At 34.6% G+C, this 13,271-nt stretch overlaps 1 protein-coding gene across 2 annotated transcripts; it reads right to left on the bottom strand.

Moving 5' to 3' along the window:
• Nucleotides 1–4,171: 4,171 nt before the first annotated feature.
• LOC132271784 (pectin acetylesterase 9-like) lies at nt 4,172–12,996 on the bottom strand. Of its 2 annotated transcripts, XM_059773260.1 has the most exons (13): nt 12,936–12,996; nt 10,864–11,229; nt 10,680–10,762; nt 9,597–9,726; nt 8,266–8,345; nt 7,519–7,605; nt 7,014–7,138; nt 6,797–6,857; nt 6,496–6,552; nt 6,335–6,412; nt 6,130–6,235; nt 5,298–5,446; nt 4,172–5,108 (listed from the first exon to the last, which is right to left on the bottom strand). In XM_059773260.1, the coding sequence occupies exons 2-13, from the start codon at nt 10,991–10,993 to the stop codon at nt 5,004–5,006; spliced, it is 1,191 nt and encodes a 396-aa protein (XP_059629243.1). In that variant the 5' UTR covers nt 10,994–11,229; nt 12,936–12,996; the 3' UTR covers nt 4,172–5,003. The 2 variants fall into 2 exon arrangements, with proteins under 2 accessions (XP_059629243.1, XP_059629244.1); XM_059773261.1 differs by lacking the exon at nt 4,172–5,108 and having other exon boundaries at nt 5,329–5,439; nt 10,864–12,996.
• Between the last annotated feature and the right edge of the window lie 275 nt (nt 12,997–13,271).

Genomic DNA, 13,271 nt, shown 5'->3' with positions numbered 1-13,271 from the left:
ACACACTGGCTCAGTTCTTTTCCTAACTCTGTTGCAAATTTTGAACCTTGTCCCATGACTCTGGATGTGGGTCTTCCCAAGCATATGAGAAAATGCCCATTCAAATTTTTTGATTTCTGGTGTGACCACCCTGACTTCCTTAGTAAAATAGGTGATGTGTGGAATACTGAGGTCACTGGTGTTCCTATGTTTAGAGTCACTACTAAGCTCAAAAGGTTGAAAATTGTCCTAAAGTCTCTCAATAACAGTGACTTTAGTGATGTGACCCAAAGAGTTAAGGTTGCAAAGGCAAACTTAACAGCTTGCCAAGATCTCTTGGATTATGACCCATGCAATAGTGAGCTCAGAAAATAGGAGAAAAATAAGCTTATCTCTTACTCTAGCCTTTGCAAAGTTGAGGAACAATTGTTTCAACAGAAATCTAGAGTCAAATGGTTGGCTTTGGGTGACCAGAACACTAACTATTTTCACAAGTGTGTACAAAACAGGAACAACAAAAAAGAGGATTGCAGGTGTTAAGCTACAGGATGGGACTATGTCTAAAGTTGAAGAAGTGATCAAGTAGTCATTCACCAGCTACTACAAAGACCTCTTTGGTAGCAATCCTCATTGCTACCCAGGTATATCAAACCTTTCCCCATTTATTTCCAAAATAGTGAGTGATGATTGTTTTGATAGTCTCACCTCCATTCTAACTGATACTGAGATTAAAAATTGTATGTTCTCCATTAAATCTAAGAGATGCCCGGGACCTGATGGATACAACTCTTTCTTCTTTAAGAGAGCTTGGGGTATTGTTGGTAATAAGGTAACTCTTGCCATTAAGAATTTCTTCCAATCTGGAATGATTCTTAAACAGGTGAATGCCTCTTACTTGACTTTGATACCTAAAACTCCAAATCCTGTTCTTCCCTCTGAGTATAGGCCTATTGCTTGTTGCAATGTCTTGTACAAATGCATTTCCAAGCTCATTGTTAATAAATTGAAGCCTATCATGCCTTCCCTTGTGGATAAAGCTCAAAATGCATTCATTTCTGGGAGACAAATTGGGGATAATATTATTCTTGCCCAAGAGCTACTTAGAGGTTATCATAGGGAGCTTCACCCTCCAAGATGTACTCTTAAGGTTGACCTTAACAAGGCATATGATAACCTTTGTTGGCAGTTTCTCCTGGATGTGTTACATCTTATGCAGTTTCCAACTGTATTCATCTCATGTATCAAGTCTTGTATCTCAACTGCTAATTTCTCTGTTTGTATTAATGGTGAGCTCTGTGGTTTTTTTGGTAGCATTAAAGGGCTGAGACAAGGTGATCCTCTATCACCCTATCTCTTTGTTCTAGCCATGGATGTATTATCCAACATTACAAATAAGCTTACCTCTGAGAATCCCACCTTTTCATACCATTGGAGATGTAAAGCTACCCAAATTTCACACCTAGCATTTGCTGATGACATCCTTTTGTTCTGTCAGGGAAACACCACTTTTGCCGAAATCCTTAAAAACTCCATTGATTTATTTTCCAGTTTCTCTTGCCTCGCACCAAACCCAAACAAAAGCAATCTGTTTCTTAGTGGAGTCTCACCAATGATCAGAGAGAACTTATGCAACATATTTCATTATCCTTGTGCTACTCTACCAGTTAAATACCTTAGATTACCATTGATTACTTCTAGACTCACAGCCAGTGATTGCCAATCTTTGATTGATAGTATGCTTTCCAAAATTTCTACTTGGACAGCAAGATCATTATCATATGCAGGAAGACTTCAACTAATCCAAGCTACCCTTTTCAGCTTACACATTTTCTGGACTAATCTTCTCATCCTGCCAGCTAAGGTGTGTGAGAAGATGAATCAAATTCTTCAAAGGTTTCTTTGGACTGGCAATGCAATGAGTAGATACAGAGCAAAGGTGGAATGGGAGAAGATATGCAGGCCAAAACAAGCAGGTGGACTAGGAATTTTTGATCTACAACAGTGGAACAAGGCTGCCATTTTAAGACATATTTGGACACTTTGTTCTAATGAATCTTCAGGAATTTGGAAGGAATGGACTATACATTACTTGATCAAGCAGAAAAGTTTGTGGGACATCAAAATCCCAAATAACTGTTCTTGGTTTTGGAGAAAGCTTCTTCAGAATAGGTACTTGGCTCAACCACTTGTCAAACATAGCATCAACAATGGCGCATCTACTATGGTATTTTTTGATAATTGGTTACCATGTGGTCCCTTATACCAGGTATTTTCTAACTCTTCCAATAGGCAAGGCTGGATGATAAACAAATTTTCAGCACGTCTCACATCTACCCACTGGACTTGGCCTAGATACTTATCCAACCTTGTTGCCCTACACTGTGACATCAATAACCTACCCCTTCCCAACCTAAGCTTAAATGATACAATTCGTTGGATACCATCCCCCACCAAAACCTACTCCCTGAAACATACTCTCAATGCCATCACACAACCTATCCCACCAACTCACTGGCATAAACTAGTCTGGTTCAAAAATGCAATACCAAAGCACTCGTTTTGCCTCTGGCTATCTGTTCAAGAGGGATTGCTCACCCAAGATAAGCCAGCTCTCCTCTATAAAATGCAACCCAATGTTTGTTTACTATACTTTAAAGATTCAGAGACCCATGAGCACTTGTTTCACAAATGTGAGTACTCCAAAATTATATGGAGTGGCCTCCAACATAAATGTGGCTTCTACACCAACCCTAATTCATGTAAGGAGTTTCAGATTTGGGCATCATCTAACTGGAAGCAAAAATTGAAAAGAAGTAGGGTCATGATATGGAAGCTGTCTTTAGCAAGCTATGTTTACCATGTGTGGAAAGAGAGGAACAACAGAATGTTTAGTGACAAATCCTCACCTCCTCTGCATACTTTGAATGTAGTAGTGAATGCAATTAGAATGAAGTTGTTCTCTGTCAAAATGTGTGAGTGCCCGTTTGCTGAAGAAATTGCAACCGAATGGAGCCTCCCATCATCTTTCTTTGCCCTTCTTTACATTTCCAAACAACAACCACAACCTCCCTGGACCACCCCCTCCACCCTCGCAGCCACCCGCGCAGCCGCCCCCACAGTACCCCGTGCTATGATGCTTCTAAGTTGTTGATCTTTCATGCCCATGTCTTTGATTGGGTTAGTATGTGCCTGAGTGGATATATTTACTGCAGGGTTCAATCTTTGTTTTGTATGGATTTATTTTCATATCTGTTGGGCCACTTTGTGGATTTCTCTTCTCTCTTCTTTTAGCCCATCCTCATTGGGCCGGGGGGCATACCCCTCGTTATCCCTGTATTTATTTTCTTTTTTATGAAAATCCTTAATTATCGAAGAAAAAAAAAAAAAAAAAATGTTGCAGTTCATTTTAAACAGCTGAACCTATTGATCTAACATATAGCGTTAATTTACTAAAAGATTGTTACAGTACAATAAAAAAAATATGCTGGAATAGTTCATTGCCTTTGCTGTCAATGCAGACACTGTATCCTCAAAAACAATTGGCAGCAAAGTTTCCTGCATCTGATATTAATGAGTTCCGGCATTATCCAGTGACCTAATTAGTAGAGCGCCCAACTCTTCGAGCAGGTGTGCCCATATTCGAGTCTCCCCCTCCCCTGGTTAGCCAAAAAAAAAAAAAAAAAAATTGTTAAAAGAGCTCTTCTTTAGATATTGTGGCTGAAGAAGCATCCGAAATGGACTTTTCCTGCAGAGAGGTGATGGTGTCAATCAAGTATTTCCTGAAAATTATTCGGAAGACTGAACTGTTCAGTTTTCCTTCAAAGAAGGTTCAATGGCTGAATTCAAAGAAGGTTCAATGGCTGAATCAATGTTTGAGGAAAGGCTTGACTCCATTGCAGACGCATTTTCTGACGTGGACTTTGGCTGCATTGAACTTTCAACTACCCTTACCTTGGGATGGAAATCGTTTTAAACATGATGATTTGTAAATCTCATGATATACCATTATACAAGAAAGTTCAACTTTATCGGATGACGTAGGCTTGTGCATGAAAAAGGTCGTTCCATAAGAGCCAGAGGACCGTGTTACATCATAACAGCACCAGATTCTAATCGCAAAAAATTATTAGATAAAAATGTAATAAATCCGCCCGCTCCATGCGTGACTCTCGCGCCCGCACTAATTTGTTTAATTCACTAGTTACCTTAATCACCGTGTCAAAAATGTCTATAAGAACTCAATTCATTATTTCAGGATAAGAATGCGGAACCAGAAGAAATAGGTCTTGGCGACGAAAATAATCCACAGGTTTCGTTTTTTTGAACAACCCATATTTATTTATTATATATTTTTTTTCTATCTTCGACCTAGCATTGAAAGAACAGATAAAAAATTATATGATTCAACCCAGACCCATTTGAATGTAGCGGATAACAGCGGGGCTCGAGAATTGATGTGTATTCAAATCGTAGGAAGTAGTAATCACGGATATGCTCATATTGGTGACGTACCAAACGTGACAACGGTATGATAATACAATATGGCGGCAATGCTGCAGTTGTCATTGATCAAGAAGGAAATCCAAAATGAACTCAGTTTTTGGTGTGATCGCCCGGGAATTGAGACTATTTGCCAAAGTCAAAAGAAGAGATCGAGAGAGAGAGAACGCGAAGGTGTTGAACATGAGAGATCCAAAATCATGTATTCTACCATGTGATTTCCAAGAGTATGTAACACACACACCACAAAAAATCAATGAACCTTTTGATATTATAAGAATCAATGAAATGTACAGATCTTTAGAAGAACTATCCCTCCCATCTTAATAAAGGTATCAAACAGATTCCTTCCTTGGAAAATGAGAGATTCTCCATGGAAGAACTACCCCATATGTTCCGTGTAACCTTTAATCCTTCAAATTGGACCGGCAATAAATATTTCACATTTGAAAATGAGCTCCAATATCGTTATTGAAAATTTAAGAATTTCCAATGCTAGGATGGCAGTAACTGAACCTGTGGCATCAGCTCATCTTGGTGTGGCAGGTATTATCACAAGGATATGCACAGTCGATCTCCTTCGTCTCCCTCCTCCCGAAATACCAATCACCAACTGCTTCTGCAATCATCTGGAAGAAATTGTTCGGTTGTTGGTCACAATGGAAACAATCCAATAAAATTTTAAAACTCGAAAACATTTTGAAAATTCAACCCATATTGAAACACACTTGTTCATGCAACTCCTGCAGTGAACTTGGAAACTATTGCAATTCATTAAAACTAATGTGTCGAACTGGGGATAGAGTTAGTTTATAAACCTTATTGTTAAGTCTTGGTGAGTCGGGTGCGAACCAAGTGTCCTGTTGCTCACTTTGGCAATGTACAAAACAAGAATTTATATACATTCCTCCGCTGTTCGACGAATTGTAGAATACACTCAAAGCTCCAAGCATATCGTTCCTGAGCCCTAACAGAAATCCAAAGTCAACAAATCAATATATTTCATGATAGTGAACTGCAAAAAATAACATAATTAATGATTTCCTTCTCCTTACATATTCACGGGGATGGAGCCAATATTTCATTTCAGGGGGGCATAGTAAATACTTGACAAATATATATTGTTTAAATCAAAAGTCAAAGAAGAAAAAAAGAAAAAAAAAACACACATTTCAAAATAATATGCGGTATAAGAAAGAAAAATACTTGACAGATACAAGAACCAATATATTGATTGGTAATATTTCCATTGAATGTAAAATACACACGTAGAAGAAGAAAAGAAACGAAAATTGAGAAAACTTTGAAGGCAGAAAAATTAGATTCTGGTCGAGGAAGGAATAGGTAACATTTTCTTTTTTTTTCCCAAGGAATCAAAAGGTGACATTATGTAAAATTTCTCATATACATGTACATAAAACGAACATATATATATACATTGGCTCTGTCCCGACCCTACATTTGCTCCATTCCTGTAAATGCATAATTGGAGACAATCATGCCGCTTGAGAAACAAAGTAACTTTTTCCAAGCAAATTATTCTTCAAAAGAATATAAAAAAAGTAAATTTGAGTATAAAATACTACTGAAGTATTGTAACTGACCGAGAAGTTTTATTTTGATTGAAGAAAGAAAGAGTCCAGAAACAACCTTGTAAAATATTTATTTGGTCTGAACTACATGCTGTCAGATTTTGCTTGCAGTGGCTCCAGGTTTGGCCCGGATCAGCAGAAGAGGGCACCAATATATTATGAAACTGTTAAGACAGAAAGTTGTGTCACCTTACAGATGCATAATATCACAGGCATAACAAAGTTTATGTCATGGGACTACTTTAATGAAGGAACACACTTACTTGCCACACATCATATGCCGCGTTTAAGACGAAGAAAGGCGTTTTAATGTAAGGCAATGCATACTGTGGGAAGAAGCACTGCACAAACACTCAATTTTCAGAACAATACCATACGAGAGTACTAAACCAGCAACGAAAACTAGCAATCCTAGAACTCGTACTTGTTTTGGATCACTACGAGAACTCGTGCAATTTCCATTCAGATTCTGTTGTACCCCCTGTAATGTAAATATGCTAGTGCATTAATACAACATCTAATGTAGCAGTCGTTTATTATGGTGTTCAAGAGCTTCTAAGGGCGCATAAGGTGCAACTTCCCCAGCTTGTTTTAATGAAAAAAAGGGCATAAATTCGAAATGAACAACAAAGAAAAAGAAAGAAAAATGGAAGACCTTAACTATAAAACATACATCCCTACACCAAAATTAATTCAATATTTTTTCTTTATGCTGAAAGGCGCACCTGTAGAGAAACGACGTCATTGTAGATGGATTTTATGGTTTCGTTCAAACTTATGTCTTTTCTGCAAGAGAAAAGCCAAAATCTAACATTTAAATGACATAAATATATATATATATATATATATATATATATAATGACAAAAAAAAAAAAAAAAAAAAAAAAAAAAAAAAAAACAGCTTAACAATTTCAATTGAATGGATAAGAATTTAGAACTTACATGTTCAAGAAAAATCCAGCATCACTCATACATTTTACACTAGCATTGCTTGGTAGATAGCTGGTGAAGTTGTCACAGTGCAAGAAAGATGCCAATCCACCAGCAGAGCACCCCGAAAGCAAAGCCTAGACAAAAAAATCAATCACATGTTATTCTCTGCACTAATTTGAAGCAAACATACACATCATAAGAAAAGAACGATCTTCGATTAGCTATAGTTGTCTCTATGAATCTCTTAGTTTCGTAATTAAAACTTCATGTAAGCTTTTATTCCCGGTACATCTTGAAATTGAGCTTCAAACATCAAAATTAGGTCCCTAGTAATATTTAGAGATAGTCCGAAGACCTAACCATGGTGTTTCTTTTGTCTCAACAATAAATGGGCAGCTTGGATTTCGAATCGGAGAAAATTTAGTCAAGACTTTGAACTAAATTTCTTCCAATTCCAAATCCAAAGTACCGATTGGTGCTCCCGAACGCAACATGAAATGAATAGATTAACTACCTTTGCTGCACTGCCCAGACCTTTGGGAAGAAGATCATGAATAATTGCTTGCCAGATCCTTTGCCCTCTGAAGTAAAGCAATGATGTCTGTTGTTCATATCACATAGAAAGATGCTCAGTTATTATAGGGCATAATGAACTATACATACAATTTGGTTATATCACTCCCTCACCAAGGGCTACAATTTCAAAAATATTTACCTTCCCCTATAAAATGTATGTTCCTGCTAAAAATAGGTCAACACAATCCATTTAAATCATGATGGAATGATAAATTTATTGATTAATATAATTTTAGTGAAGAGTTTGAGTCTGCAATGAATAATACAAAGAAGTTCTCGTAAAAACTCAATTACACTAATAGTATGTTTGGCGGTATCGAATCGGGACCTTGAAATTGGGATTGGAGGAAATTTAGTTTCGAGTTTTCCATCACTCCCTACAATGTTAAAAAAACACTTTTCTCTTGTGGTACTCTCCATTATTCGCCAAGTAGCTATTAATCTGATCAAATAAGTGCCCGACCAAAATATTAGGTTCCACGATCTGGATCTGGACCGCCTATATTGTTGAATGCCGATTACATTAAACTCGATAAAAGAGATTTTAAGCATGTAACTTTCTCCAATATTATCAGAATATTTCTACAGTCTTAAGGGTTTCAAAACTAAAAACAAAACATGATAATCATGGACACAACCAGAAGGCCACAACACACAGAATTATGGTAAAGAGGAAACGTTTTACCCCATTGTCGAACTTGCCGTCCCCAGCAAAAGAGGCTCCATCACAATATCTAAGCTTCACACGATTCCAGTTGTAAAAATCTGCTCCATTTAAACCGAATGCAATAAGTTAGTCATATAATAATTTCATTATTTTCTCCATTTTTCTAGATATAATAGACTTTGAGTGATTTCATACATTGTGCTACCTATTGAACTGACAAAAAAATTCATATATAAGGATAATGCTCTGCTGCAAATCTGCAACTAGAAAGAGCATTTTGTAGGTTGTTGTTTAGGATGAAAACATTATCATTTCCCTCATTGAACTGTTTTTTTATAGATTAATCATTAGCATTTGCAATTCATTGAGCTGTTGAAAATCCAGTTAAGATTAAACAATAAGAAAGCACTTTTGACTAGAATGAAGAAGTTGTTAATGCATGTGGTGACGTGTTGCTGTATCGCATTGGACGGATCCCAACACTTGCATGTGTGACAGATGTGGTACATCATAGCATTCCAGCTCTTGCCAATGAATGTGAAATGCTAGTTGTATCGCATTGAGCGGATCCCAGTACTTGCACGTGTGACAGATGTGGTACATCAGAGCATTCCACCTCTTGCTGAGGAATGTGAAATGCTAGATTTCAGGCTAAGGACACCAATAGTGAACATTAATGTTCGAGAATGATACTAGTGGATTACCAAAAAAAAATGTACTCCTTATACAATAACAACAGTAAGCAGATGAGGGTTGAAGAAGGTTCCAGAATTGTGGCTAAATGAAGAAATTGGAGCTTTGAAATTGGAATATGAGAAAAGCAATTCAAAAAATTGAACTAAAATTTTCTCCAATTCCACCAATTCCAATTTCACGGCTCTAATTCCATGCAGCGGAACACACCCTAAACACAATTGTGTAAAGCAATCTTTGCCGTTAATTATGATGATTGTGTTGCATTTGGGAGCACCGCACCTTCGATTTGGAATAAGAAAAAATTTAGTAGTACTAAATTCAGTTCAGTAGTCCTAAACATAACATTAGTGTATTATAACGATGATTATATTGCGTTTGAGAGTACCGAACCAACACGTTGAATTTGGAATTAAAAAATTTTAGTACAATAGTTGAACTAAATTCAATTTGGTACTCTCAAACATAGCATTAGTTTGGAAGTACTGAATCAGCTCCCTGAATTTGGAATTGAATATTTTTAATACAATATTTGAACTAAATTCGATTTGGTACTCCAAACAAAGCATCAGTTTATTTGACAGTAACTTGAAGGAAGAATTAAGATAGTATACGATGTATTTACCCAAAAAAAAAGAAGATAGTATACGACGTACCTGGGTTTTGAGAAGCGTTGTTGCTGAGGATTCCAGCGAAGACTTCAGTCCTGTTCATGTAATTTGATGATCCACGACGCGTTTGGGCTCTCTCCAAACACGACTTAATATCATTACACCACCCACCACCCTATTTAAAATTAATAGATTGATCATGAATGAGAAATTAAATATCATAATGAGTACAGCTAAAATTGAATAACCGTTCATAGGCTGATCAATATTACCTAATTTTAGGTCAAATTAAGGCGCCACTGTCCTATGATTCTAAAATAAATAAATAAATAAGCATTGTTTTTTTGGTTTCTTAACTTAAAATCTTCAAATCAAATCACATATTAACCATAAAATTTCAATAGAGAAAACGATATGGTATAAGGGTTTAAAATCCTCTCCAAAATCGTAATACACGCAGTGCAACTTGAAAAAAAAAAAAAAATCTTGAAATAGAAGTTCAAACACGGTTTTTATTATAAATAGTGAAGTTTTAAATCCTTTAAGAAAATGGCTTACATATTAATTAATTAATTTATTTTTTTAAATAAATTTGATACTAATAGTAAAATTAAGGTAATTAGTATAATTAATATATAGATGATAAAAATATTTAATAAAAAATAATAAATTTAACATAAAAGTTTGACTTTAATTGCATGTACAAACCATAGTTTAGGAAATTATTTGTAAAAAATCTATATTTTTATATATATTATATTATGCAGAATAAGATTATTACTATTCAAACATAACTTGTATGTTTAACTAATAGGTTATAGGTTTGGGATTGTTAATGTTATCAAAAATGAATCCATTGAAAGATTTAACTTTTGAGAGCTAATATCTTGTGTTAGTAAAATAATACTCTATTGAATTCACCGGTACATCATTATAGGTTTCAGGACAATTTAACACTTTTGTGAGACCATTTTTCTAATTCTAAAGTTTGGATTGGACTGGTCCACCAAATTTAATGATTCACGTGCCATAAAAAAATTTCTAGCCTTCAAGAGTCACTGATTGGGCACTCTATAATTGGGTAACAAGAAAGAAATGGTAAATATCCCCAACAAGAATAAGAATTACCTCAAACTCTAGAAGCCAATTGCTTGCTCCATCGCCAAATCCACTGTCAAGATGATAAGCAGGCAAACTTCCATCCAAACAAACTATATATATATATATATAAAGAATAAGCTTAAATTGTTTTCTGAAAAAATTCAAGAGAAAAAATAATAAAAATAAAATCCAATTTTCATTGAAGGCTTACCAGCTCCTTGAGCCGAAGCATTTTGAACCAGTGTTATGTTCACCATAAGACGATCATCATCAGAGTAAACGCACCATGAAGCGCACGTTAGCAAAAGAAAGTTAATGACAGCCCTCAATTTCATCGTCATTTTGTCAATCACAGAGATCGACTCTGGTTGGATTCTTCTTTTTGTTGAAGAAGTGAGAGAGGGATATATATATATATATTGGATTGTGTTTACAAAATATGTATTTAAACGTTTAGAATATGTGAGAGGACAAGAAGAAGAAGACGGATCTTCTAATTTTGGAAAGAAGCAATATTAATGGTGTGAAATGAATTGAAAAAAAACCGCAAATTGGAATAAATGAAAATCCAATGTATCTGCAAAAATAATAGCAATATTTAATTGATTTAATATCCTAATTTGGAGAGAGAATTGGGTGTGATTTGATAAAATTAAGTAATGAAAATGTTAAGAACTTTAAAAAATATAATAATAATTAAGAATTGAATTTTAAATGTTAAATTTTAAAGTATTACATAAAAATAAATATTTTTTAATATAGTTTTGAATTTTTAGTGTTTAGCATTTGATAATAAGTGGTGCACGTGTTATTTAAAATTTTATTTCATTTTAAGTGGTATTCAGTGATTTTGAAATTGTGTTATCAAACACATTTAATTAAATAAGTCTGAATTGAGTTATCGACCTTAGTAAGAATTTGGAAGATAAGTCCTTTAGGTAACAGCATTTCTAACTTAAATGGTGTGTATGTTGTGAAACTGATATATATACTCTAAAAGATAATAAAATAGAGTACAAAACCGACACCCAAATAGTCTATTGAGACTTGGAAGCGGTCATGGTCCATGAGAGAATATAAGGTGAGTATACATGTAGGAGAGAAGCTTAAGTATAATGTACGAGAGTTTTATATATTTATATTTAGATAAATGTCGATATTAATTAATAACATCACGATGACATCAATCTAAAATCATATAAATTAGTATAAATTGTCATATGGGTCAACTCTCAATCATTTTCCTAATTTAAACGATGCAAACACCAACAAGGGAAGCTTGAGCATTTCCAAAAAGCTATAAGTTGAATATAGAGAATAATTTACGTCTTTTCATTTCTAAAAATGTTGAAAGGACAAAACTGATATTGTTCTTTTTTTTTTTTTTTTTTTTTTTTTGGGAAGTTCAAAACTGATATTGTTTCGTGTTAGAAATGGCTGGGTGCCTTTCCCAAAACCATTTATCAAAAGACCACCATGGCCCGTCCACGCGCCCATTTAAATTCTCTCACCGCGTCCCTTCTGGCCCCCCACCTCCCATTTAACAATTTTTTTTTTTTTTTTTTAAAAATATATAGGAATGATATGGTAAAGAGTAAAATTATTAGGTTTTGGGGGTTAATAAATTTTTGGATAAATTAGACAGATCTTTCCTAAAAATGAAATGAAATGTTATTACACATAACTCCCTTTTTAACAGTCAAATGACAAAATTTACTAATGTTATGTATTGAATAAATTAAAATTTTCTTATTATCCTTGGTTCATCTGCGCCTCCTCTCTGTTTGATCCTTCGTCCTCTTCTCCATCGTCATTCTGACAACTTCGACCGGATAGAACATAGACCCACCACCAGTGGATAGATTGATGTTCCACATTTTATTAATTTTTTAACCTTTTTTTTATTTAGTTATACATGAACACTTTAATCTTTTCAGCATTTTGGTCTTTATTTGTTCAAAAATTGAATATTAGAGATTTTTTAAAATGTATACGAAGTTATACACTCTATATGCGTACGATATAGGTATTTCTCGCTCACGACCCTTATGTGTCTATATATATATATATATATGAACTATATTATATATATATATGGATACACAAAAATACAAATAATGGATGGAAACACACAAAGCACTACAACTTCCACTAAAGATATAATATAAAAGAGTAAATAAACCACTACAAATTCCACTAAAGATACCACTAAAGACATGCCACTAAAAGAAGAAATAAATAATAGAATTAAAAACAATAATTTGAAATTTGAAAAGAACTTACAAAAACCTTTTTTTATTCAACTTCAAAGCAAAGCACACACTTAGAAATATTACAAGAGAGAGAGAATAGAAAACTGAAAGATAATTTGAGGGTAACCAATGCCCCCTTTTATACATTTAACATCGGACTTGAAAAATAAACTTTGAAGTCTGCATAATGGTTGGATGGGTGTGCTAAATTATTTTGCAGTCGAATGGTCCACCATTAGTTTTTGTCTTCTTGTCATATAGCGTTGCTATTTTTCTAACAAGAGTAAAGCCATAATGATAGTTTGGTTGTGAACTATAGAATTAAAGACTTTTGAAAAGTTCTTTGTCTTCTTCTTGCGGAATCAAA

Source organism: Cornus florida, unplaced genomic scaffold, assembly GCF_030987335.1.
Source record: "Cornus florida cultivar Cherokee Brave unplaced genomic scaffold, ASM3098733v1 CherokeeBrave_3.0.0_Hap2_Chr08, whole genome shotgun sequence".
NCBI classification, from domain to species: Eukaryota; Viridiplantae; Streptophyta; class Magnoliopsida; order Cornales; family Cornaceae; genus Cornus; species Cornus florida.
Note: the sequence above shows the minus strand (reverse complement) of the source record. Positions and strands in the feature narration are given on the sequence as shown.